The 27541-nt window shown below is 48.8% G+C and overlaps 1 protein-coding gene across 1 annotated transcript in view; it reads right to left on the bottom strand.

Annotated features, from left to right (window-relative positions):
- The window catches only part of LOC134968631 (uncharacterized), a 99731-nt gene that overhangs the window by 10015 nt on the left and 62175 nt on the right, over window positions 1-27541 (bottom strand). Inside the window, exons 5-7 of the mRNA XM_063944163.1 lie at window positions 22689-22796; window positions 19639-20103; window positions 12798-13157 (exon numbers count right to left, since the gene is read on the bottom strand). Of these exons, the coding sequence (XP_063800233.1) occupies window positions 12798-13157; window positions 19639-20103; window positions 22689-22796 (933 nt within the window). The remainder of the gene's footprint in view (window positions 1-12797; window positions 13158-19638; window positions 20104-22688; window positions 22797-27541) is intronic.

Here is a 27541-nt window from a genome sequence, read left to right as displayed (position 1 = left end):
TGCATTCCTTTCAACCCAGAGGAGAATCTTGGATACCTCCCGCATGCAGGCCCTGCTCTTCGTCCCTCCTTGCCGATTGACGTAAGCCCCCGCCGTGGCATTGTCTGATTGAATTTGAATGGCTTGACCTTGGAGCAGATGAGAAGCCTGCAGCAGAGCGCTGTATATTGCTCTGAATTCCAGTATGTTTATAGGAAGGCAGGCTTCGAGGCTTGACCACCTGCCCTGAAACTGTGCCCCTTGGGTGACCGCTCCCCAGGCAGAAGGCTCGCGTCCGTGGTCAAGAGAATCCAATCCTGGATTACGAAGCTCCGCCCCTCAAAGAGGATGGAGGGTTTCAACCACCACAGGAAAGAAATCCTGGCCTGCGGTGAGAGACGTATGACCCGGTGCATCTGCAGATGCGAACCCGACCACTTCTTCAGGAGATCCAGTTGGAATGTCCTTGCATGGAATCTGCCAAATTGAATGGCCTCAAAGGAGGCCACAATCTTTCCCATCAGACGGGTGCAAAGATGTACCGAGACCCTGTCTGGCTGCAGAACTGCCCGAACCAACTCCTGAAGTGCCTTCGCCTTGTCTGCAGGAAGGAAGACCTTCTGAGTGACCGTGTCCAGGATCATTCCGAGGAACTGGAGATGCTGGATTGGCTCCAGGTGGGATTTTTGAAAATTCAGAATCCAACCGTGGTGTGACAACAGGGATGTCATGCGGCAGATGCTGTCCAGCAGTAGTTCCTTTGATCTTGATTTGATCAGCAGATCCTCCAGGTAGGAGACAATGTTCATGCCCTGAATCCTGAGTTGGAACATCATTTTCACCATCACTTTGGTGAAGACCCTTGGGGCTGTGGATAGGCCGAAGGGTAGAGCCTGGAACTGGTAGTGTTCCTCCAACAGAGCAAACTTGAGGTAGGCCTGATGAAGCGGCCATATTGGAATATGGAGGTAGGCATCCTTTATGTGCAGAGAGACCAAGAACTCCCCCTCCTCCAGACATGAGATAACTGCTCTCAAAGACTCCATTTTGAACCGGAAAAACCCCAGCTATGCTTTTAACGATTTGAGGTTCAAAATGGGCCTCACTGAACCGTCTGGTTTTGGTACCACAAAAAGTCTGGAATAGTATCCCTCGCCTTGTTGCTGAAGTGGCACAGGAACAATGACATGGGTCTGAGCTAACTTTTGAATGGCCTCCTGTAGCGTGAGGCGCATGGTTTCTGAAGCCGGTAAACCCGACTTGAAAAACCTGTGAGTCGGAGAACTTTCGAACTCTAGTTTGTAGTCCTGGGAGATCAGGTCTTTTACCAAGGCATCCTGGCAGGAGCTGTTCCAAATGGAGATGAAGAATCTCAGACAAGCTTTCACACTGAGATTCCCCTGGAGCGGAGGGACACCGTCATGCGGAGGGTTTTAAGGAGACAGAGCTGACGCCCTGATCCTGAGACCCAGTGGTGGCAGTTTTACGTGTTACCTCTGGAGCCTCGTGATACATTTGAGGCACTTCTTGCCTTACTCCTAAAGCATGCTGTCCGAAAGGACTGCAATGAAGGCCCAGTGTAAGAACGTCTAGCCGATGGAGCAGCAGAGGGGAGGTACGTGGACTTTTCAGCAGTAGCCTTAGAAATCCAGGTATCTAATTCACATCCGCACAGCCAATCACCTGTGAAGGGCAAAGCTTCCACACTCGTTTTAGACTCCGTGTCCGCCACCCACGCAACCACAATGCTCTTCATGCAGAAACCACCATGGTAGAGGTACGGGTATTTGTAATGCCAATTCCTTTCATGGTATCACAGAGGAAGCGGGCAGAATCTTGGATGTGCTGAATCTGCGTCACCATATCAGCCAGGGACTTATCCCAGTGAGGCCCTCCTGAAGATTACCAGCCCAAGTATGTATGGCATGAGTCACGCAACAACCTGCAATAACAGGTCATCGGGAGGCTCCTGCTGCAACATAAAATAGGATTTTAATTACCTACTGGTAAATCCTTTTCTCGTAGTCCGTAGAGGATACTGGGGTCCACATTAGTACCATGGGGTATAGACGGGTCCACTAGGAGCGTTGGGCACTTTAAGAAATTATTAGTGTGTGCTGGCTCCTCCCTCTAAGCCCCTCCTACCAGACTCAGTCTAGAAACTGTGCCCAAGCAGACGGACATACCTTGAGAGAAGGCTGTAAAGGACAGTGGTGAGATTTGAACCAGCACACACAAACCATGAGGAAAGCCATGCTAACCCAACTTGAACAGGAACAGCAACAGCTGAACCAACAACAATACTTAACCAAGCAACTGTGCAGAAAACACAAAGCACTGGGCGGGCACCCAGTATCCTCTACAGACTACAAGAAAAGGTTTACTGGTAGGTAATTAAAATCCTATTTTCTCTTACGTTCTAGAGGATACTGGGTCCACATTAGTACCATGGGGATGTACCAAAGCTCCCAAACCAGGTGGGAGAGTGTGGAGATTCCTGCAGAACTGATTGAAATTGAAGGTCCTCAGCGGCCAAAGTATTGAACTTGTAGAACTTAGCAAAAGTGATCGAACCCGACCAAGTAGCTGCTCGGCAGAGCTGTAAAGCCGAGACACCTCGGGCAGCCGCCCAGGAAGAACCCACTGACCTAGTAGAGTGGGCCTGTACAGATCTTGGAACCGGCAAACCTGCCGTAGAGAAAGCATGCTGGATAGTAAGCCTGATCCAGCGAGCAATAGAATGCTTTGAAGCAGGACACCTAATTTTATTGGGGTCATAGAGAACAAACAGCCAGTCCGACTTTCTGTGACGAGCTGTACGCTTCACATAAATCTGCAAAGCCCTCACAACATCTAAGGACTTTGAGGTAGAAGAAGTGTCGGTAACCACCGGAACAATAATAGGTTGGTTGATAGGAAACGCAAACACCACCTTTGGAAGAAATTACTGACGAGTTCTGAGTTCCGCTCTATCCTCATGAAAAATCAAATAGGGGCTCTTGTGAGACAATGCGCCCAGTTCCGACACCCGCCTGGCTGAAGTCAGGGCCAACAGTGTGACAGTCTTCCACGTAAGAAACTTTACGTCCACCTCCTGTAAGGGCTCAAATCATTCTGATTGGAGGAACTGCAACACCACGTTGAGATCCCAAGGTGACGTGGAAGGCACAAAGGGCAGTTGGATGTGCAGAACACCCTTCAACAACGTCTGAACCTCAGGGAGGGAAGTCAATTGTTTCTGGAAGAAAATGGATAAGGCTGAAATCTGGACTTTTATGGAGCCCAGGCTTAGGGCCCACATCCACACCTCACTGCAGAAAAAACAGAAAACGTTCCAGTTAAAATTCCACCGCAGGAAATTTCCTGTTCTCACACCAAGAGACGTATTTTTTTCAAATACGGTGGTAATGCTTAGATGTTACCCCTTTTTTGGCTTGGATCAAAGTCGGAATAACCTTTTCCGGGATTCTTTTCCGGGCTAGAATTTGACGCTCAACTTCCATGCCGTCAAACGTAGCCGTGGTAAGTCTTGCTAGACGAACGGTCCCTGTTGCAGGAGAACCTCTCAAAGAGGTAGAGGCCATGGATCCTCCAGGAGCATGTCCAGTAGATCCGCGTACCAAGCCCATCTTGGCCAGTCCAGAGCAATGAGAGTTGCTTGAACCTTTGCCCTTTTTATTCTTTTTAAGAATCTTTGGGATCAATGGAAGTGGCGGAAACACATACACCATCTGGTAGACCCATGGAGACGCCAGAGCGTCCACCGCCACTGCCTGTGGGTCCCTCGACCTGGAACAATACCGCTGGAGTTTCTTGTTTAGAAGAGAGGCCATCATGTCGATTTGTGGAATGCCCCACCGACATGTCAAGCACCCGAACACCTCCCGGTGGAAGCCCCACTCTCCTGGGTAGAGGTTATGTCTGCTGAGGAAGTCTGCTTCCCAGTTGTCTACCCCCAGAATGAAGATTGCCGACAACGCCACCGCGTGTCTTTCTGCCCAGAGGAGAATTCTTGTGACCTCTGACATTGCTGCTCTGCTCTTTGTTCCGCCTTGTCAGTTTATGTATGTTACTGCCGTCACATTGTCCGACTGAACTTGAATGGCTTGATCTTGAAGAAGATGTGATGCCTGTAGAAGGGCGTTGTATATGGCCCTTAGTTCCAGAATGTTGATTGGAAGAATGGTTTCCTGACTTGACCATTTTCCTTGGAACCAGTTTCCCCGGGGTGACTGCTCCCCAACCTCTGAGGCTTGCGTCTGTGGTTAGCAGAACCCAATTTTGAATCCCGTACCTTCGGCCCTCGGTCAGGTGAGAAGTCTGAATCCACCATAGAAGAGAAATCCTGGCTTTTGGCGACAAACATATCCTCTGGTGCATGTGAAGATGCAATCAGGACCATTTGTCTATCAGATCCAGCTGGAAGGGCCTTGTGTGAAACCTTCCGAACTGTAGCGCCTCGTAGGCGGGCTACCATCTTCCCCAGAAGGCGAATGCAAAGATGCACCGATATCCGGGTTGGTTTCAAGACACCCCGCACCATCGACTGTATTACCAATGCCTTTTCCAATGGAAGGAATACCTTCTGTGCCTCCATATCCAGTATCATCCCCAGGAACGGAAGCCTCTGTGTTAGTTCCAGGTGAGTTTTTGGGAGGTTCAGAATCCACCCGTGATGCCGGAGTAGTCGAGTTGAGAGGGCAATGTTGTCTAACAACCTCTCCCTGGATGGTGCCTTGATCAGCAGGCAGTCCAAGTACGGAATTATGTTATGTGACAGGGCTGCATCCCCTCCACTTAAGTCCTCCTCTGGGTCTGACACATCATCATCAGTGTCAGCCTGCAAGATTTGGGCCAGTGTACGCTTTTGTGGACAAATGGCAAGGGACTGAGACGCTGGTATGGGACTGAATCTCTATTCATCAGGTCATCCACAGACTGTCTTAATTGTTGCGTCTCTTTCTCATTATGGGACAATTTAGTAGAAATATTTGAGATCATCCCTTTTAGAGAATCCAACCATGCTGGTTTGGATCCACTAGCCTGAGAATGTGTACTATCCTGAGTACATTGTAGTGATCCCCCTGGGGAAGAAAAATACTCTGCAGTGCATGAAACACACTCACGGACCGGCGCCTAATTAGAGAGAAACAACGCCGCCGGAGAGTGGAGACTGAGTGGCAGGACAAGCGCATGCTGCGCTCTCCTCCCCTCAAAGGCAGCAGACTGAGGAGAGCAGTAGCGCGGCGGTGAGCAGCACATGGGGGGGCGCAGTGTGGGGACATGTGTATCTTACACTGGGGGCTTATCTGGCACTGGGGGGACGTGTATCTGGCACTGGAGGCATAACTGGCACTGGGGGGACATGTGTTTCTGGCACTGGGAGCATATCTGGCACTGGGGGGATGTGTATCTGGCACTGGGGGCATATCTGGCACTGGGGGGACATGTGTATCTGGCACTGGGGGCATATCTGGCACTGGGGGGACATGTGTATCTGGCACTGGGCATATCTGGCACTAGGGAGACGTGTAGCTGGCAGTGGGGGCATATCTGGCACTGGGGAGACGTGTAGCTGACAATGGGGGCATATTTGGCACTGGGGGCATATCTGGCACTGGGGGGACATGTGTATCTGGCAGTGGGGAGACGTGTAGCTAGCAGTGGGGTATCTGGCACTGGGGGGACATGTGTATCTGGCACTGGGGGCATATCTGGCACTGGGGGGGGGGGGGGGGGGGCATGTGTACCTGGCACTGGGATCATATCTGGCACTAGGGGCATATCTGGCACTGGGGGGACATGTGTATCTGGCACTGTGGGCATATCTGGCACTGTTGGCATATTTGGCACTGGGGGATGTGTGTATCTGGCACTGGGGGAATATCTGGCACTGGGGGCACAGGTATATCTTACACTGGGGGCATATCTGGCACTGGGGAGATGTGTATATGGCAGTGGGGGCCAATCTGGCACTATGGGGACATATATGTATCTGTCACTGTGGGGGCATACATGTATCTGGCACTGTGGAGGAAAATATGTATCTGGCACTATGGAGACATATATGTATCTGCCACTGTGGGGACATATATGTATCTGGCACTGTGGGGACATATATGTATCTGGCACTGTGGGGACATATATGTATCTGGCACTATGGGGACATATATGTATCTGGCACTGTGGGGCATATATGTATCTGGCGCTGTGGAGGAATAATAGGATTTTAATTACCTACCGGTAAATCCTTTTCTCGTAGTCCGTAGAGGATGCTGGGGTCCACATTAGTACCATGGGGTATAGACGGGTCCACCAGGAGCCACTGGCACTTTAAGAGTTTAATAGTGTGGGCTGGCTCCTCCCTCTATGCCCCTCCTACCAGACTCAGTCTAGAAACTGTGCCCGAGGAGACGGACATACTACGAGAGAAGGATTATACACAGATAGTGGTGAGATTCACACCAGCTCACACATGCAAGGCACATCAAGCTAACGAGCTTGAAAAACTTCAGCAACAGCTGAAACATTACTTACCCAGTAATAATGCAGTACATAACAACAAAGTTGTACTGAACCAGATAACAACTGTAGGAAAACGACTACGGACTACGAGAAAAGGATTTACTGGTAGGTAATTAAAATCCTATTTTCTCTTACGTCTTAGAGGATGCTGGGGTCCACATTAGTACCATGGGGATGTACCAAAGCTCCCAGAACGGGAGGGAGAGCGCGAAGGCTCCTGCAAAACTGATTGACTGAACTTCAGATCATCAGAGGCCAAAGTATTGAACTTGTAGAACTTTGCAAACGTGTTCGACCCAGACCAAGTCGCTGCTCGGCAAAGTTGCAATGCCAAGACACCCCGGGCAGCCGCCCAGGAAGACCCCACCTTACGAGTAGAGTGGGCCTTGACAGACGTAGGACACGGCAATCCCACCATAGAATACGCATGCTGGATAGTGAACCTGATCTAGTGAGAGATCGTCTGCTTAGAAGCAGGACAACCAATTTTCTTGGGATCATAAAGGACAAAAAGAGAGTCCAATTTTCTGTGAGGAGCAGTCCTCTTCACATAGATCTTCAGAGCCCTTACAACATCCAAGGACTTTGATGTAATTGAGGAGTCAGTAGCAACTGGCACCACAATAGGTTGGTTGATATGAATTGCCGACTCAATCTTCGGTTGACCTCTACCTCTTGCAGAGGTTCAAACCAGTCCGACTGGAGAAACTGCAACACCACGTTAAGATCCCATGGCGCCATAGGCGGTACAAACAGGGCCGGCACTACCACTAGGCAGCTTTAGGCAGCTGCCTATGGGCGGCGACCACTGGAGGGCAGCACCGCACACTGAATGAAAGCTAGAACGCTTTCTTTATCACCCTGCCTCGCCTCAGTTAAGCCAAGCTCCTCCTCTTCTTTAAGAGACAAGTCGAAGAGCAGCCAGAGATGTTGTGGGCGCCCACCGAGTCTGTGTTCAATGTGAGTCAGTGAATAATGCATCGATTCCTTTCTAAACACTGTCTGTCCTTACTCCTGTTTCTGCAATCCTGCCGCCCCCCACCTCCGCCGATAGCATAGCACCCACCCGGCATAGATATACCTGGCCACATAGTGGAATGCCCCCAACCGTTTTTAGGCTCCCGAGTCCGGCATATTACCAGCTGGCAGCTCCCCCCGTTATTGGCTCCCGTGTCATGTTGCCCGCTATCCCCCCCCCCCCCCCCCCCCCCTGCGATTGGGCTCCTCAATGTTACTCGCTCCCCTCACGCATATCTCCACCCCCTCCCCCCCCGCAATTGGTCTCCCGCTCCCCCCCCCCAGAGGTATCTGCCAGTAACTAGTGTCTATATCAGTTAGGGGGTGTCTGTCAGTAAGTATGTATGTGCCAACAAGTGATGTCTGTGTCAGTAAGTGGTGGTAGTGTATCTGTGTCAGTAAGTGTGTATGTGTCAGCGGAATCTGTGTCAGTAAGCGTGTCTTTTTTTACATATTTTTTTTTTAGGGGACGATCTCTTTTTGACAGCTGTGGAACTTCTAAGAAGCCACTGCCGCACTTTTACCTGAGGGGCGGGTGGGTGTGTGTAGTGTGAGAGGGGGGGGGGGGGGGGGGGGGGAAGCAGCAGGCAGAAGTTTTGCCTAGGGTGCCGAGAAGCCTTGCACCGGCCCTGGGTACAAAGGGAGGCCGGATGTGCAGAACTCCCTTCAAAAAGGTCTGAACCTCAGGGAGGGCATCCAATTGTTTCTGGAAGAAAATGGATAGGGCGAAATCTGGACCTTCACAGGTCCCAGCCTCAGGCCCATATCCACTCCTGCCTGTAGGAAGAGGAGAAACCGTCTCAGTTGAAACTCCACCGTAGGAAACCTCTTGGACTCACTCCAAGACACATATTTTTTACAAATACAATGGTAATGTTTAGACATTACTCCTTACCTAGCCTGTATCAGGGTAGGAATAACCTTGTTCGGAATGCCCTTCCGAGCAAGAATCTGGCGTTCAACCTCCATGCCGTCAAACGTAGCCCTGGTAAGTCCTGATAGGCGAACGGCCCCTGCTGCAGCAGGTCCTCTCGAAGAGGAAGGGGCCTCGGCTCTTCTTGTAGTAGATCCAGAAGGTCCGCGTACCAAGCCCTTCTCAGCCAGTCTGGAGCAATGAGGATCGCTTGAACCCTTGTTCTCCTTATGAGCTTTAGGATTCTTGGGATGAGTGGGAGTGGCGAAAACGCACAGCAGCGAACAGGTCTGAATTAGCCCCTATGTTGACTCCCATCATGCGCAACTGTAGCATCATCTCCGCTATGACTTTTGTGAACACCATTGGAGCTGTGGAGAGGACAAAGGGTAAGGCCTGGAACTGGAAGTGTTGATCCAATACGGCGAACCGAAGGTATGCCTGATGGCGCGGCCATATCGGGATATGAAGGTATGCATCCTTGATATCCAAAGATACCAGGAACTCCCCCTCCTCCAGACCGGAGATCACTGCCCTTAGGGATTCCATCTTGAATTTGAACACCCGAAGATTCGGGTTCAGGGATTTGAGATTCAAGATTGCCCGTGCCGAGCCGTCCGGCTTCGAGACCACAAAGAGACTTGAGTAAAATCCCTTTTTTCGCAGTGGAGGAGGTACTGGAACAATAACTTCTGTGTGTAGCAGTTTTTGAATGGCTACTTGCAATGCAACTCTTGCTACAGGTGAAGCTGGTAAGGCCGACTTGAAGAATCTGAGAGGAGGTAGTTCCTGAAATTCTAGCCGGTATAATTGGGATATGAGTTCCCTCACCCAAGGATCCCGGCAGGACTTTGCCCACACATGGGCGAAGTGCTGAAGGCGAGCACATACCTGGAAGTCGCCTTGCTGCTGGGGCCAACTGTCACATGGATGGCTTTGTGGATGAGGATCCGGAGGCCTGGTCCAGAGTTCCAGTAGCTGCTGGTTTACGGGACTTACCGCAAGTTCCTTTAGCAGCATTGGACACACCTCTGGCTCTGCCTACGAATTTTGCCACACGAAAGGACTGCAGAGAGGGCCCAGGGTAGGGACGTCTAGCAGGAGGTGCAGCAGACGGCAGGTAGGTAGACTTACCTGCCATCGCCTGAGATATCCACTTGTTTAGCTCTTCTCCAAACAAGGCATCCCCTGTAAAAGGAAGGTTCTCAACACCCCTTTTTGGAATCAGCATCTGCTGACCAATGTTGCAGCAACAGGGCTCTGCGAGCAGATTCCGCCATAGCTGTGGAACGGCCATTAATGAGACATAATTCCTTAACAGCCTCACTCATAAAGTTTGCAGCATCTTGAATGTGCTGCAGCAGAGTAATGATCTCATCCTGAGGTAGGGAGTCAAACCCATTTATTATATTATCGGACCATTTAACAATGGCCCTAGATATCTAGCCATAAGCAATAGTGGGGCGTAAGGCTACGCCCACTGCAGTACATAGTGATTTGAGTGTAGTCTCAATTTTGCGGTCAGCTGGGTATTTGAGGGAAGTAGCCCCAGGTACAGGCAGTACGATTTTACGTGACAGCCTAGACACTGAAGTATCCACGGGCGGTGGGTTCTCCCAAATTTTCCTATCCTCAGCAGAAAAGGGAAAGGAGTTTAGTAAGCGCTTAGGAATAATAAATTTCTTGTCAGGATTCACCCACACCTCTTTTGTGAGGGAGTTTCATTCTTTTGAGATAGGGAAAGTGACAGAGGGTTTTGGTTTTACATTAAAAAAACAATTCCTCTTCTGGTTCTGTCTCCTTATCTTGTAAGTTGAGGACATCTCTAATTGCATAAATCTGGGCCTCAACCCCCGGGGACAGTGAATTGTCATCTTCCACCGCCATCTCTCCCTCATCTAACTCTGGTATTTCAGTGTCAGAGTCAGACTGGAGCACCTGTGAGAGTGTGCGTTTATAAGAGACCACCAGAGGGGGCTGAGGAGCCGGTCTGTGATCAGCAGTCTTAACCAAGAAATCATCTACAGACTGTTTCAGGGTCTGCCTTTCATGCTTTGCAGGAGCTAACTCTGAATTTATATTAGTGATCATTGTTTTGAATGATTGTAACTATGCTGGTTCCTGCAAGCCACTACCTTGTGAAGGTAGAGAACACTGGGTACACAGTAGTGACCCCTGTGAAGAGGGTGTAAACTTGGAGTTGCAAGAGGGACACACAGTTTTTTTCCCCAGACATGCTTACAGCAGAAAACACAGAGATATAACACAGTGCAGTGACACACGTTAGTGAAACAGCACAATAAGCCCAGACAGCCCTGAATGGAGTGACACAGAGAGGATTGGGACCAGCACACAATACTGCTGGGTATATTTATAAGCTTGCTAATAGCACAGCGGTGTAACCGCTATATTATGCGCTCCTCCCTTCTCAAAGACCCCCTGGTACCAGTATAACTGATGGTTCAGTGGCCCCTGTGGAGGAGCAGACTCAGCGTGCAGCATGTAGTCAGCAGCAGGAAATGGCGCCTTTCATCTTCTGGTCCCGCTCTCCGGGAAGCCCCGCTCCTCCAATGGCGCACGCTCTCTATAAGATTATACTGGCATCTTATGTCAAATATGGTGTAAAAAGAGAGATTAGAATCCCCCTTTTACTATGCGCCAGTACGGGTATGCGGTGGGCACAGCAGCTCGAGGCCCGCGACCGCCGTGCCCTAATGCCGCCATTGTCACCGGGGACCTGCTAACCGGGACCCCGGTGTAGTACTCACCACACTGCGTCTATTCAGCATCTGTTAGGGGTGCCGGCATACTGCCGGCGTGGGCTCAAACCCTGGGACATGAGAAACAGCGCCTCAGGAGCTCAGTGTCCTGTCAGCGGGGATACGAACCATTAACTCTCTATTAAGTTGGTCCCCCCCCAAGTCCCACGACGCAGGCAGACTGGTTGCCAACCAGTGCTGCCTGAAAATATTAAACTAACAAATTCTGAAGATAACTCTCTGGAGCTCCAGAGAATGCACCCAGCTCCTCGGACACATTTTTCTAAACTGTGTCTGCTAGGAGGGGAGGAGCCAACACACACTAATGATTTTTTAAAGTGCCAGGCTCCAATGGACCCGATATATACCCCATGGTACTAAGTACATTCCCAGTATCCACTAGGACGTTAGAGAAAAACTGAAGAAAAACTCTCTGGAGCTCCAGAATGTGCATCCTCCCCTGAGGGCACATTTTTCTAAACTGAGCTGTGAGGAAGGGGGCATAGAGGGGAGGAGCCAGCACACCCTGTTGAAAAAAATTAAAGTGCACCGGCTCCTTTAGACCCCATCTATACCCCATCGTACTAAGTGTTCCCAGTATCCCTTATGGATGATAGAGAAATATACATATTCGGGATGTAGTTATATGACCGATGGTCACAATAACTTCCCCTGCATCCCGAAGCCTCAAAACACTGACAGTTGGCATGCGCACTAGAAGGGACTATTCTCACTCGTGGGTGTCCACGACACCCATAGAGTGGAAATAGAACCTGTGGTGAGCGCAGCAAGCCCGCAAAGGACTTCATTCCGCTCACCCTCCCCACCGGCATTCTGCGGCCGGGATCCAGGCTGCCGGTAACGCAGCCCCAACCCACATATTGGCCCTCATTCCGAGTTGATCGGTCGCAAGGCGAATTTAGCAGAGTTACACACGCTAAGCCTACGCCTACTGGGAGTGTATCTTAGCTTCTTAAAATTGCGACCAATGTATTCGCAATATTGCGATTACAAACTACTTTGCAGTTTCTGAGTAACTTCAACCTTACTCTGCCTGTGCGATCAGTTCAGTGCTTGTCGTTCCTGGTTTGACGTCACAAACACACCCAGCGTTCGCCCAGCCACTCCTCCGTTTCTCCAGCCACTCCTGCGTTTTTCCCGGAAACGGTAGCGTTTTCATCCACACGCCCATAAAACGCTGTGTTTCCGCCCAGTAACACCCATTTCCTGTCAATCACATTACGATCGCCGGAGCGAAGAAAAAGCCGTGAGTAAAAATACTATCTTCATTGTTAAATTACTTGGCGCAGTCGCAGTGCGAATATTGCGCATGCGTACTAAGCGGATTTTCATTGCGATGCGATGAAAAATACCGACCGATCAACTCGGAATGAGGGCCATTGTGCCTTTCACAGACTGACTCTGGTGCTGCTGCGTAATACAAAGCTACAAATTTAATACTTAATCACATTATTACAAAATGCATCGAAACAGCGTTTAAACAATTTACAATTTACCATTCTCACAGTGCGCCTGCGGTCACCTTGTCCAGAAATCCTAGCACACCCCTGTGTATGGTATAGATTCTGAAAGCTAGCACTCACCGGTAACCTCCATATCCAGTACTTGCTCTGCAGTTTGTCCTGTGGCAGGGTGATGGGTTCTACAAATATATTTCACTCCTTGATCTTCAGTCACATTTGGTTTAATCCTTAAAGCACTTATACAGCTGTAAGATTTATCATCGTGCTCAATCTCCTGCGCAGTGTGTGAGTATCTGTTATCCAGAATCCTGGTTCCTGTACCATCCCGCGTTACAAGTTCTGTTTCCTGGTTCTGATCCTTCCTCACCCAAGTGATAGACAGAGCTCTGGGTTTATATCCATTAATGGGACAAGTCAGCGTCACCGACTCATCATGTATCAGGCGCTCAGGAGCCATTATTGTTAACAGTTTAGGAGCCACTAGAGAATGAAACAGTTATTGCCAAAGTAAAGTTACATTTAGCTTTCCTATACTTATCTTGGACTCTTACAGCCCCATAACTACTTGTTATCTGCATTTTCCTAACCATTTCTATGTTTGCAGATTTAGACCATCCTATGAATTATTAGATCAGACGCAATGTTTTAATAATCTTCAGCTGCACCAAATCCAGCAGTCTTCTGCCACCTGATACTTATTCCAGTGTCATCTGCTGATGTAGCTATGTTTATTTACCCTGTACTTGTCCTATATTGTCGTCAACTGTAAGTTGCTGTTTTCCTGTTTGATTATTTGTTTATGTACTCTGTAATTGGGCGCTGCGGAACCTTTGTGGCGCCATATAAATAAAGGATAATAATAATAATGTTCTGTTACAAAAAAAAAGAAAGAAAGCTGCTGCAGTTCCACATATGTCCAGCAGGTGGGGGTGGAAGACATGCAATGACTGCTCACCACAATGTGGACCGCGTCTGTGTTTGTCGAATGAAGGGGGTCATTCCAAGTTGATCGCTCTCTAGCAGTTTTTAGTAGTCGTGCAAACGCTAAGCCGCCACCCTCTGGGAGTGTATTTTAGCTTAGCAGAAGTGCGAACGAAAGGATCGCAGAGCGGCTACAAAAAAAATATTGTGCAGTTTCAGAGTAGCTCCAGACCTACTCAACGCTTGCGATCACTTCAGACTATTCAGTTCCGGATTTGACGTCACAAACACACACCTGCGTTTTTCCTGGCACGCCTGCGTTTTTTCGAACACTCCCTGAAAACGGTCAGTTGACACCCAGAAACGCCCACTTCATGTCAATCACTCTGCGGCGAGCAGTGCGACTGAAAAGCTTTGCTAGACCCTGTGCAAAACTGCGTCGGCCGTTGTGAAAGTACGTCGCGCGTGCGCATTGCGGCGCATACGCATGTGCAGAAGTGCCGTTTTTTGCATCATCGCTGCGCAGCGAACATTTTCAGCTAGCGATCAACTCGGAATGACCCCCGAAATGGGAGGAGAAAAACTAGTGCGCTCAAGGATGGCTGCGATAGGTGTGTAAAGGGAAATGTCACTCTATCTCCAATGAGGGATACATGCAGAAAAGAAATGACCACCTTTTTCGCGCTATCTTGCACAAATGACAAGTGGGTATTGCATGAACCAATGTAATGAGCCCGTGATACATCCAGTAAGACGGAATAAAGTCTATTGGTAAAAGTTCAATATTCTTATACAGAGATGTTTATGTCATCAAAGAAGTGTTCTTGAATCAGAAATGGAATTCCGCAGGGTACACACCGTACTCACGTGGATGGTGTGTTTCCAACGTGCGTAAAGGTTTCTTTTTCGTTGGGATTTCGTCGAAATGGAGCTCGTCTGGATGGACCTCTTCAAGGAATGGTATTTTCTCACGTGTAGAGCCGAAATAATATAAACAAAAAGGGACCAACGGTATATTATATCCCAGATCGTGTTTGAAAGGCTAAGTGAGAAGAGGAGGTGGGATCCTTATATGCTGTTAAATGATTCCTAACGTACCAAACTTACGTGGGTACGTATTTTGGTCCCCTCATAAAGGTATCTTCAAAGGGTGATGGGAACTCAGAAGACAAAAAAGTGATGTCAATAAGTAGGGCATACCCCAACTCACGTCAGGAAAGTGATCCAATGCTCATAAAGGGGTGGTCTTCAGTTTGCCGGCTGTCGGGATCCCGGCGCACAGTATACAGGCGTCGGAATCCCGACAGCCGGCATACTGACACCTTTTCTCCCTCTTTGGGGTCCACGACCCCCTTGAAGGGAGAATAGATAGCATAGCACGCGTAGCGCGCCACCGTGCCCGCAGCGTGGAGAGCGCAGCGAGCCCGCAAGGAGCTCATTTGCGCTCACCCAGCTGTCGGTATGCCGGCGGTCGAGATTCCGGCGCCGGTATGCTGGCCGCTGGCATACCATACTACACCCCTCATAAAAGTATCTTTCAATCTTCTCCTGCTTTCAGTTCCGTCCTCCGTGATCCATACTTGTAGGTGGTATATTTCTGACTTCCCTGAAGGTGTCTTCTCCAAAAGGTCCTTTTTCTGGAATTTTCTCCTCCCGTATGAGGCCAAAAAATGTAAACAGATAAGGGACCAATGGTATAATATTTCCCAACTCGTGTGTGTAGGGCTATATGGGGAGAAGGGGTGTGATTCTTATGTTACTTAATGATTCCAGATGTACCAAATTTACATGGTTATGTATATAGGTCCTCTTATAATGGTATCTTTAGGGTGTGATAGAAACTCAAGGAACAAATAGTGATGTTAATAAGTGAGGCGTACCCCAACTCACAGCTGGAGTGTAGTCCAAATGTCTACAAAGGATGAGCGAACACGTACGAAACATCAAAAAGGGACTCATTACACATGGAGTAACAGCTCATTAAAAAAAATTACACGAATGTAACATATCCAGTCTGGTCTCCTTTTGTGGGATCCATCTAATCCACAATAATTGGAGAAAATACAATTCTGAAGAAAGACTGGCACGGAAGGAAATGCAAACCATTTTTAATCTAGGAACCTTAGATCCGAAAGGTCTTAACCTAGATTTTGAAACAAAATGGTTCTTATAGATAGTAGAGAAAAGAGAACTCCTTCAGAACATCTGCTCCCTGTGATCAAAACAACTTCTCAGACTTAGGGGGTCATTCTGACCCGTTCGCTCGCTGCTTTTTATTGCAGCCGAGCGAACGGGTCCCTACTGCGCATGCGCCCGCGCCGTTGTGCATCGGCGCATGCCAGATGGCCAAAGGCCGTAGCAGGGCTGTGATCGCCTCTGCCTGATTGACAGGAAAGAGGCGGTCGCTGGGCGGGAGGGGGTGTAACAGCGGCATTTGTACGCCGTTTCGTGGGCGCGGTCCGGCCAAAGCTGCGCTGGCCAGGAGCTACTCTGGAAGTGCAAAGGCATCGCCGCTTTGCGATGCCTTTGCCCTTCTGCGGGGGAGGCCGGCACTGACATGCTGGGCGTCCCCCCGCATGTCAGGGAAGATGATCGTAGCTGTGCTAAATTTAGCACGGCTACGATGAACTCGGAATGACCCCTAATTTCAGTGTTTTCGGTGTATTTCCCCTTTTCACCACATATCATAGAGTAGGGGCAGCTTATCTCCCCTCTCTATGTTTACATTCCACAACCAGGCTGTATAGAAACATAATGTACTTTATTATAAGGCTTCATGTGCAGCATATAGCTAATTAATACTGTCAGTTTTCCAATCCGGGGATACCTTTAACAGAGAACTCCCGACTTTTGTAACATGTATTTTTATGTAAAGTATCTTCTTTTATTATGTTTAGCTTATTTTAAGGAGGATTACAACCAACATTTTATTAAGAGAGCTTTGGTGGAACGCAAGCGCTGTTCTGTACAATCACTGCCTCGTTCCATCCCTCCACAATCGCTAATTGTCGTTTGCGTTCCAACGGTCTTTGGAACGCAAGCGCCACTATGCATCCTTACGCTCCACGTGTTAGACACGTAGGACACAGCACCCAAAACGGTCCGCGATCGCCCTCCCTCCCCGAGACCGCTCCACCCTTCCACTTCCAGACCCTGGAATGCCTCATGCGCTATACACGCAGGATACTTACCCTTCCACAGCCCCTTTAGCAAGCTACTTCTGGGACCAGAAGGAGCTGGGACTGGATGTCCGCCGGATGCCGTTTGCGTTCCAAGACCGTTGGAACGCAAATGACAATTAACGATTTTAGAGGCACTTTAGCAGGATTTAGAATGCTGGATATGCTTTGCTTTGTATTAAATGTTTTTTTATGATTGTTTAAACATGACCCATGGCTTAAATTAAGCCAATTATAAACTTTTTAAGTTAAATACCATTCCACGCCCCCTGAGAAGGCGGATCTATAGCTGAGGGTTTAAATATCTGTCACATTTGGAGAGCACATATACCTTGATAAAGACAGTACGTTGAAACGCGTTGGTTTTTAAAAGGAGGACACTCCACCACTTAAGGGTCCAGTCCCAGGAGCGTGGCAGTCCGGACTTCACCACATCCCAGGTTCTGTGTACCATTTACATCTGTTCCCTTAAGTTGTATGGTGTTTCCTCCATCTGTATACTCCATGTACATTGTAGTTGTGTATTTTAAAAGTTTTATGGAATCAACACACCAATAAATTACTCCTGATCAGGACGGTACTGGAAGGAGGAGAAGCCCCAAAGAAACCTTTTTAGACATTTGGACTACACTCCAGATGCGAGTTGGGGTACGCCTCACTTATTGACATCACTATTTGTTCCTTGAGTTTCCACCACTCCCTAAAGATATCATTATAAGAGGACCTATATACGTACGGTACCCATGAAAGTTTGGTATGTCTGGAATAATTAAGTAACATATAAGAATCACACCCCTTCTCCCCATATAGCCCTACACACACAAGTTGGGAAATATTACACCATTGGTCCCTTTTCTGTTTACATTTTTTGGCCTCATACGGGAGGAGAAAATTCCAGAAAAAGGACCTTTTGGAGAAGACACCTTCAGGGAAGTCAGAAATATACCATCTACAAGTATTGATCATGGAGGACGGAACTGAAAGGAGGATAAGATTGAAAGATACCTTTATGAGCATTGGATCACTTTCCTGACGTGAGTTGGGGTATGCCCTACTTATTGACATCACTTTTTTGTCTTCTGAGTTCCCATCACCCTTTAAAGATACCTTTATGAGGGGACAAACATACGTACCCACGAAAATTTGGTACATTAGGAATCATTTAACAGCATATAAGGATCCCACCTCCTCTTCTCACTTAGCCTTTTAAACAAGATCTGGGATATACTATACCAATGGTCCCTTTTTGTTTATATTTTCGGCTCTACACGTGAGAAAATACCATTCCTTGAAGAGGTCCATCCAGACGAGCTCCATTTGGACGAAATCCCAACGGAAAAGAAACCTTTACGGACTTTGGAAACACGCCATCCATGTCAGTATGGTGTGTAACCTGTGGAAATTCCGTTTCTGATTCAAGAACACTTCTTTGATGACATAAACATCTCTGTATAAAAATATTGAACTTTTACCAATAGACTTTATTCCGTCTTACTGGATTTATCACGGACTCATTACATTGGTTCATGCAATACCCATTAACGCTAGTACAAGCCCTTCCTTGAGGTACATCTGTTTGCCGGCATGTTCAAAGACTGGGACGCCCACTTTGACTGTTTTTAATCGCAACCATCGGACGCACCATCAAAACTTTCACAAACCCCACGTAAGGTGCAGAACCTCTGTCATTGTACGGCCTCCTATGTACACGGTTAAGCATCTAAGTTCACACCCACGTCTGCAACACTAATTCAACACACCCATAAGATGTATGGATATGGATATACTGTATATGATATAATGGGTTGGCTTTGGGTGACCGGCGGGCACCATACCAATGCCGGGATACCAGTGGTTAGTTGGCCGTGAGGGGGGTGAGCGCAACAAAGCCCGCCACAGGTTCTATTCCCTCTCTATGGGTGTCGTGGGAATAGTCCCTGTTGGTCGGCATGCCGACCGGCGGGCTGGTGATAGGTCAGGATCCCGGCGTCGATATAGTGACCGGTGGCCGCATCCCATATGAATAGCCACATCTCAGTCACCACCTAGGAATGCACAATACGGATCTGTGCGTCTCCTTCGGCCCTGTCACTTTGTACGCACACCGTGGGACACATGCACTATGCAATGTTTTAGCTCTGTAGATGCATGCGTACTTGAAAAACATCGACAACTTGCATGAACATCGGCAGTGCGTCCAACTCAGGATTGGGCTGTGACTCTGCCAGTGCTGCGTCTCTGTGTAAGTACTGTCTGTATATTGGGGGTCATTCCGAGTTGTTCGCTCGCAAGCGGATTTTAGCAGATTTGCTCATGCTAAGCCGCCGCCTACTGGGAGTGAATCTTAGCATCTTAAAATTGCGAACGATGTATTCGCAATATTGCGATTACACACCTCGTAGCAGTTTCTGAGTAGCTCCAGACTTACTCGGCATCTGCGATCATTTCAGTGCTTGTCGTTCCTGGTTTGACGTCACAAACGCACCCAGCGTTCGCCCAGACACTCCCCCGTTTCTCCGGCCACTCCTGCGTTTTTTCCGGAAACGGTAGCGTTTTTTCCCACACGCCCATAAAACGGCCTGTTTCCGCCCAGTAACACCCATTTCCTGTCAATCACATTACGATCGCCAGAACGATGAAAATGCCGTGAGTAAAATTCCTAAGTGCATAGCAAATTTACTTGGCGCAGTCGCAGTGCGGACATTGCGCATGCGCATTAAGCGGAAAATCGCTGCGATGCGAAGATTTTTACCGAGCGAACAACTCGGAATGACCCCCATTATACACCCACACAGATACCACAATATAATAACAAATCACTCCAATAAATGAACCTCAGATCTATCAGAGACGAGCCTTACCTCCAATGACGTTCAGTGTTCTCTGTACAGAGATCGGTGTTCTCAGAGCCGGGTGCACTACATGTACAGACAGTTCTGCTCCGTTATCTTCATCAAAGCTGGGAGTTATATGAATAGAACACTGACAGCTGGAAGTACCAAGTCTGCTGGTCTTTATAACAGGAACCAATTCTAGCCGTAGGGGTCTTTCCTCGTGATTTACAGCCCCATTAATCAGCCCCTGCTGTTCCTCTACACCTATAACCACACGGTCACCCCCAGTGCTGTCATCTCTCGTCATGCGGGCTGGGGGAATGGAGTCTCCGGATCTCCAGGTGTAGATATCCATCATCATCTCTCCTCGTCTAAGACGTACAGAGATTTTAATGTCACTGGGCCTGAAGCCCGTGATCTGACAGGTGAGGGACGTCCTGGTCATGTCAATCATCTGCTCGTTTCCCGATATCTCAGTAAGACTGGGAGGGTCTGCGGGGAATAAATAATATCATGTAATAACTTATGCTGGTGCAGGGGCACAGACTGGGCTGTATATATAATACACAGAGATGTTTGGGGGTGATGGGGGATATCCCTGCTCTCTGGAGGCGGGCCATGGTTAGAGGAGGGTGAGATGGGACCTGCTGTATACTGGAGATGTCCAGCCTCAGGTGAGATATATGTACAGCTAGTATCAGCACTGCACCCTACAGGCAAAGGTACTTATAGCAGGGGTATTCAACATGTGGTCCTCCAGCTGTTGTGATATACACATCCCAGCATGCCCTGCCACAGTTATGCTATTAGGGCATGTTAAAACTGTGGAAGAGCATGCTGGTATGTGTAGTTCCACAGTAGCTGGAGGGCCACCTGGTGTATAGTGATCTGGGTGGGCGGATATGACTGTGCATGTTGCATATAGAGGTTACCTCTGATGCTAAACATTAACATGTAGGAGCTATGATAATGCTGTGTGTAAGGAAAGGATACACGCCACTTTGCACAGCCAGGGAAGAAATGAACTGCGTGTGCTTATAACGCTGGCGCAACCAAACCTCTCCCTGACTGTTGGGTCAGTGCAGCCTGCCCCCTCTGCCAGATTGCCTACTATGGTGGAGACTCACTCTATACATATTACAAGGACCACATGCGCTGTACTGTTGGTGCTTTCTTTCAGGATACGACTGACGAGACAATATGGCTCTTGTTGGGCTGATTCAGGATTGTGCCAGTGATCAACACATGGGGCCGGATGTAATGACACAGAGTTCAGCGGCTGTGTGGGAACGCCGGTTGAACTCTGACATTTTTTTAAAGCGGCAATCCCTTATAGGCAAAACCATGCCTTGTAAGTGATTGCCTATTTAAAAAAAACGCCCAAGTTCTTACTCCTGTCACAGAGGACGTGCGGGCAGCGCAGCCAGACGAGTCTCTCAGGGAAAGCCCAGCATCCAGGATTGCTAGGCCGCCCCTGGAGTGATGAAATTGGGGGCTCTCCCCACGCACCCTTCCAGCAAGACCACGCCCCGGACTGAGGTAAATGGGGGTTCCCACAAGGCCAAGCCCCTTTATCCTAGACCACCCCTCTTTTCGGGTGCACGCAGGGGGCTATATTGTGCGCCTCTGAATCCATATGAACTAGCGATCTCTGTCAGTGTGTGTAGGCCTGATCCGACGTATGCAGAAATACTGATTGCTTTCTTTGATGCATGCCCAGGTTACTAAAATCCGACAAATCCGTGCGGATTTCCACGTGCGTCCGACTGAGAAACAGGCCCACTGTGCATGCTGACGTGCTAAGACCATTATACGGACCGTGACAAGCTCTTTGTCTCTGATTTGGGCCCTCGTCTGCCTGACCCTGTCCAGCCTGAATATTCCCTCGTTCTGCTTCTGCATATTATGGCTACATCTCTAACACCCGGAGGCTGCGTACTCTGAGGGACATGCAAATGCCAGAAGGGCTGACAGCTCCGCCTTCTGGTGCTCTGCTGAAAGACAGGGTACACATGTGACTTGTGAAACACCCCTGTGAGACATAGCCACTCCCCCTTTCTGCACGCACACTTAGGTTGACGAGGCCGATTAGGGGCTCCAGTTCATCACTGTGGACATGACTGCTAGAAGTGATGAAAAAGGTAGGTATGCCCCAGATGTGAGACCATACATTGCACTGCCAGATCCCCACCGCTCACAAATATCAATATGGAAATCACACACACTAGGAACACATACTACAAGTGATTGAAGGTGAGGTGTATTACCTTCTAAAGATGACATATAGAGAAGTTTTCCTAGCAAACAATCAGCTGCTAGCTATCATATTATTGAATTTACTTGATGAATGATAGCTAGAAGCTCATTGGTTGCTATAGGCAACTTCTCCACTTGGCCTCTTTGGAATATTTGATGCATTTCCCCCTAACAATTTTGTCTTAAAGGCATTAAATTAAACCGGCATTAATTGGTTACCAGAAGCCTAACGGTGAGTTTGGTACAGTACCTTATGTGTGGATCATTGGGTCGAACCATAAATAGGTCAGCAGTCAATAGGCCAACCCCATATGGTCGACATGCAAGAGGTCAATGGGTCAAAAGGTCGACAGAGGCAAAATGTCGACATGTAACAGGTAGACAGGTACAAAATGTCGACACAACGGTCAAAGGTCGACATGGAAATGGACAACACATAAAAGGTCGACACCAGGTTTTGTTGAAAAAAAATGTGGGTGCCATTTACCATTTTAAACCACATGCACCCCCAATTAGGATACTGCTTCCAACGCCATGCTGCAGGCAAGGTGCCACGCTCTGCTACCGCTGCGCTCGGAACAGGTTACTATTACCAATCATAGTCTACGTGGATGGTAAATAATGAAAACTTGAACAAAATTAAAATAAATAAACTGTGTCGACCATGTGTGTCGACCAGTGTCACGTCGATCATTTGAATTTGTCGACCTTTTGTACCTGTCTACCTGAAGTACTGTCTACCTATTACATGTCGACCTTTTGACAACGTTGACCATATTGACTGTCGACCTATCACCCGGTACTCCTTGTATAGCACTCACCTTTCTTAAACAATTTCATGTACAACAACACGGCTGAGACCAGAAGTAACGTAGAGATAAGTGTCGCAATCACAGCTCCAGCAACTGCACCAGTGATATCTTCTTGCTCTGTAATCACATAGATTAGATAATAGCCCAGTTATTTAGATCATGCTGTATCGCCAAAATGAAATGTAACTTTGAAGGAGAACTTCAGCATCAAAGCAACCAACAAATGACAAGATGTACTAATGAAAACTGACGCCTGAGATGAAACAAGTAACAAATACAAATCATTTCTAATTTTAACTATTTGTTTAGAACAAATATCTTAAAAATGTAATGGTGGCCAAAAATAGGATTTTAATACCTACCGGTAAATCCTTATCTTGTAGTCCATAAGGGATATTGGGGGACAGAATTAGTACGATGAGGGTATAGATGGGTCCAAAGGAGCCAGTGTACTTTAAATTTCTTTCACTGGGTGTGCTGGCTCCCCCCCCCCCCCCCCTCTATGCCTCCTCTTACAGCTCAGTTATAGGTAAAACAGTGCCCGAAGGAGAATGACATACTTGAGAGAAGGAACATAACAACAGGAGGTGTGGTGAGATTAACACACCAGCACACCAATATATAACTTAGCCAGCAAAGACTGGCAACATTAACAGCAACAGCTGAACAGGAACACGTAACAGAGAACCTGCAGAAAGTCACTGCACAGAGGCGGGCGCCCAATATCCCTTATTGACTACGAGAAAAGGATTTAAAATTCTATTTTCTCTAGCATCCATAGGGGATATTGGGGACAGAATTAGTACGATGGGGATGTCCCAAAGCTTCCAGAACGGGCGGGAACGTGCGGAGACATCTGCAGCACCGCCTGCCCAAACTGGGTATCCTCTTTGGCCAGGGTATCAAACTTGTAGAACTTCACAAAGGTGTTTGTCGCCGACCAGGTAGCAGCTCGGCATAGTTGTAGGGCCGAGACTCCACGGGCAGCTGCCCAGGTAGAACCCACCGATCTAGTAGAGTGGGCCTTCAGAGACTGTGAAACCCGTAAGGCTGCCAACCCATAGGCTTGTTGGATAGTAAGTCTAATCCAACGAGCAATGGACTGCTTTGAAGCAGGGCAACCCTTTTTCCACGCATCATACAGCACGAACAAGGAATCCGTCTTTCTGATCCGAGCCGTCCTCTTGACATATATTTTCAAGGCTCGCACTGCATCCAACACCTCCGGAAGAGCAGAAGTGTCAGAACCGGACGGAATCACAATAGGTTGATTCAAGTGAAACGCAGAGACCACCTTCGGTAGGAACTGCTGTCTAGTCCGCAGCTCCGCTCTGTTCTCGTAAAAGACCAAGGGGGTCATTCCAACCCGAACGCTCGCTGCACTTGTTTGCAGCGCAGCGATCGGGTTGGAACTGCGCATGTGCCGGCGCCGCAGTGCGCAGGCGCATGCCGGGGCCGTCGTTTCCTAGCGATCGCCTCTGCCTGATTGACAGGCAGAGGTGGTCGCCGGGCGGGAGGGGGCGGCATGGCGGCGTTTGGCCGCCATTTTGGGGGTGCGGTCCGGCCAATGCAGGCGTGGCCGGACCGTGCGGGGGCGGGCCGCAGAGGCTGCGTGACGGCACACGCAGCCGCTGCAACCAGGATCAACGACAAGCAACTCCCGGTCAGCCGCAGGAGCTGCGCTGGCCGGGAGTTACTCAACAAGTACAAAAGCATCGCCGCTGTGCAATGCTTTTGTACTTGTCTGGGAACATGATCGTAGCTGTGCTAAATTTACCACAGCTACGATCAACTCGGAATGACCCCCCAAGTACGGACTTTTGCACGACAAGGCCCCCAATTCTGAGACACGCCTAGCAGAAGCCAGGGCCAGTAACATCACTGATTTTCACGTGAGGTACTTATCTTCTACCGTCGTCAGAGGTTCAAACCAGGAGGACTGTATAAAGCGTAACACTACATCCAGATCCCAAGGTGCCGTAGGCGGCATGAAAGGAGGTTGTATGTGAAGCACCCTTTGCAAGAAGGTCTGAACTTCCGGCAAGAGAGCCAACTTCTTCTGAAAGAAGATGGAAAGAGCTGAAATCTGGACCTTAATGGATCCCAGACGCAAGCCTTTATCCACTCCTGCCTGCAGAAAACGGAGGAACCTTACCAAGTGGAATTCTGCAGAGGGATATTTGCGTTCCTCGCACCACGAGACATATCTCCGCCAGATATGATGATAGTGTTTTGACGTCACAGGTTTTCTAGCTTGCACCATAGTGGCAATGACCTTTTTGGAAAGCCCTTTGTGAGCTAGGATGTTCCGCTCAACTTCCATGCCATCAAACGAAGCCGCCGTAAGTCAGGGTAGACGAATGGTCCTTGTTGAAGAAGATCCCTTCTTAGTGGTAGAGGCCAAGGGTCCTCTACGGACAAGTCCAACAGAGCCGTGTACCACGCTCTTTGGGGCCAATCCGGGGCAATCAAGATTGCTTCCACTCTTTAATGTCTGATCCGCTTGAGCACCCTTGGGATCAGAGGAATCAGAGGAAACAGGTAGACCAGCTGGTAAGGCCAAGGCGAAGTCAGTGTATCCACTGCGCTTGCCTGAGGGTCCCTGGTTCGTGAGCAGTAGCAGCGAAGCTTCTTGTTGAGACGAGAGGCCATCAAGTCGATCTGTGGGCAACCCCACCTGTCGATGATCAGGTGGAACACCTGAGGGTGTAGTCCCCACTCCCCCGGGTGGAGGTCGTGGCGACTTAGGAAGTCCGCATCCCAGTTGTTCACTTCCGGGATGAAGATTGCGGACAGCGCTCTTGCATTTCTTTCTGCCCAGAGGAGTATTCTTGACACTTCTCGCATGCAGGCCCTGCTTTTTGTTCCTCCTTGTCGATTGATCTACGCCACCGCCGAGGCGTTGTCCGACTGCACCTGGATCGCCCGATCCCGTAGTAGATGAGACGCCTGAAGCAGAGCATTGTGGATAGCCCAAAGTTCCAGAATGTTAATTGGAAGTAGGGCCTCTTGGGCAGACCACCTGCCCTGGAACTGCGCCCCTTAGGTGACAGCTCCCCATCCTCTTAGACTCACATCCGTTGTGAGGAGGATCCAATCCTTAATCCCGAAGCTTCGGCCTTCCAGGAGGTTGGAAGACTGTAGCCACCACAGGAGTGAAATCCTGGTCTGAGGTGACAGCTGAATCATCCGGTGCATCTGAAGATGGGAACCGGACCACTTGTTCAGGATGTCCAATTGGAAGGGTTTGGCATGGAACCTTCCATACTGTATCGCCTCGTAGGAGGACACCATCTTTCCCAATAATTTTATGCAAAGATGAATGGAGACTCGAGCAGGTCTGAGTACCATGCGACCATTTCCTGGAGTGTTCTCGCTTTTTCCACTAGGAGGAACACTCTCTGTGCTACAGTATCCAGTAGCATTCCCGGAAACAGGAGTCTCTGAGATGGTTCCAGGTGGGACTTCTGCAGATTGAGTATCCACCCGTGGTGAGACAGAAGTTGGATAGTGCGATCTATATGTAGCAATAGAAGCTCCCTGGAACTCGACTTAATCAGGAGATCGTCCATGTATGGAATTACATTGACCCCCTTGGACCCTGAGCTGAAACATAATTTCTACCATCACCTTCGTGAACACCCTCGGAGCTGTAGACAGGTCGAAGGGTAACGCCTGAAACTGGTAGTGATCGTTCAGTAGGGCAAACCTCAGATAGGCATGCTGAGGAGGCCAAATTGGGATGTGTAGGTAATTGCATGTGTCATCCAGCAACCTGCAATGACCGGCCTTTCAGCAACGTCTGCAGCAATGTAAATAGATTTTAGAGTGGTCTCAATTTTCCTGTCTGCCGGGTCCTTTACTGTAAAGGAGCAGGGAGTACCGCCTTTTTAGAAAGGAGAAAGACTGAGACGTCTACTGCCGGAGACCCTTCCAAGAATTTCCTGCCTTCAGGTGCAAAGGGGAATGTATGCAAAAACCGTTTGGACACCTGATATTTTTTATCTGGATTCTTCCAGGCCATTTTAAATAAGTCATCCAATTCCTTGGAAACAGGAAATGTGACTGCCATTTTGTCTTGTGGGAGGAAAAATGACTGCTGATTAATAGCATCCTCCAGGGGGAGCTTTAACACATTCCTAATAGCCAATATGAGGGGCTCAATACCTTGGGTGGGGGTGGGATCCCCCCTTATGGGGTCCACATCATCCCCATCATCCTGTATATCATCATCAGTATCTGAGAGTAGTGCAGGTAAAGCACGTTTATGTGCACCCTTAGTAGACGGGGGGAAGGATGTTTAGCAGTGAGACTTGCCACTGCTTGTTGCAGTTCCTGAGTCTTATTGGCATTTGCAGTGAGCTGAGATGACATATTAGACATCATAGTTTTGACTCTCCCCCACATTGTTATCAGCATTCAGAGATCGCTGATTACACTGCTCATGTGATATTGAGCCAGATGAACTAGGAGAGAATCTAGCCTTACATACACTGCACGACTTCTGTTTTACCATTGTGAATCAGAAACCCCCCCCAGGTACAATACACATACAACACAGCCTGTATTGATATATTGCTATGGCGCCGGAGCTACCTCTGTATACTGGCCATGTCTCCCAAGTTGTAAAACCGTACATAAATGCTTGGTTTACCCTAAATTAGCCAGTCTCACGCAGGGGCTATAGCGGGTCCCCCCCAGGAGGGACCAGGTCGCTACACCCGCGCTTTTAGCCGCACAATAAACCGGGGGACCCCCCTAGCGGGGCCCCCGGTTGGTACTCACCACCGATGATCACCTTCAGGCAGCGTTAGGAGTGTGCGGCATGCTGCGGCATGCGACAGCCAAGGCGCCATGCCCTG

The sequence above is a fragment of the Pseudophryne corroboree genome, chromosome 11 (assembly GCF_028390025.1).
Source record: "Pseudophryne corroboree isolate aPseCor3 chromosome 11, aPseCor3.hap2, whole genome shotgun sequence".
Taxonomy (NCBI): Eukaryota; Metazoa; Chordata; class Amphibia; order Anura; family Myobatrachidae; genus Pseudophryne; species Pseudophryne corroboree.
The sequence above is the reverse complement of the archived record's forward strand: the minus strand, read 5'-3'. Positions and strand labels throughout refer to the sequence as shown.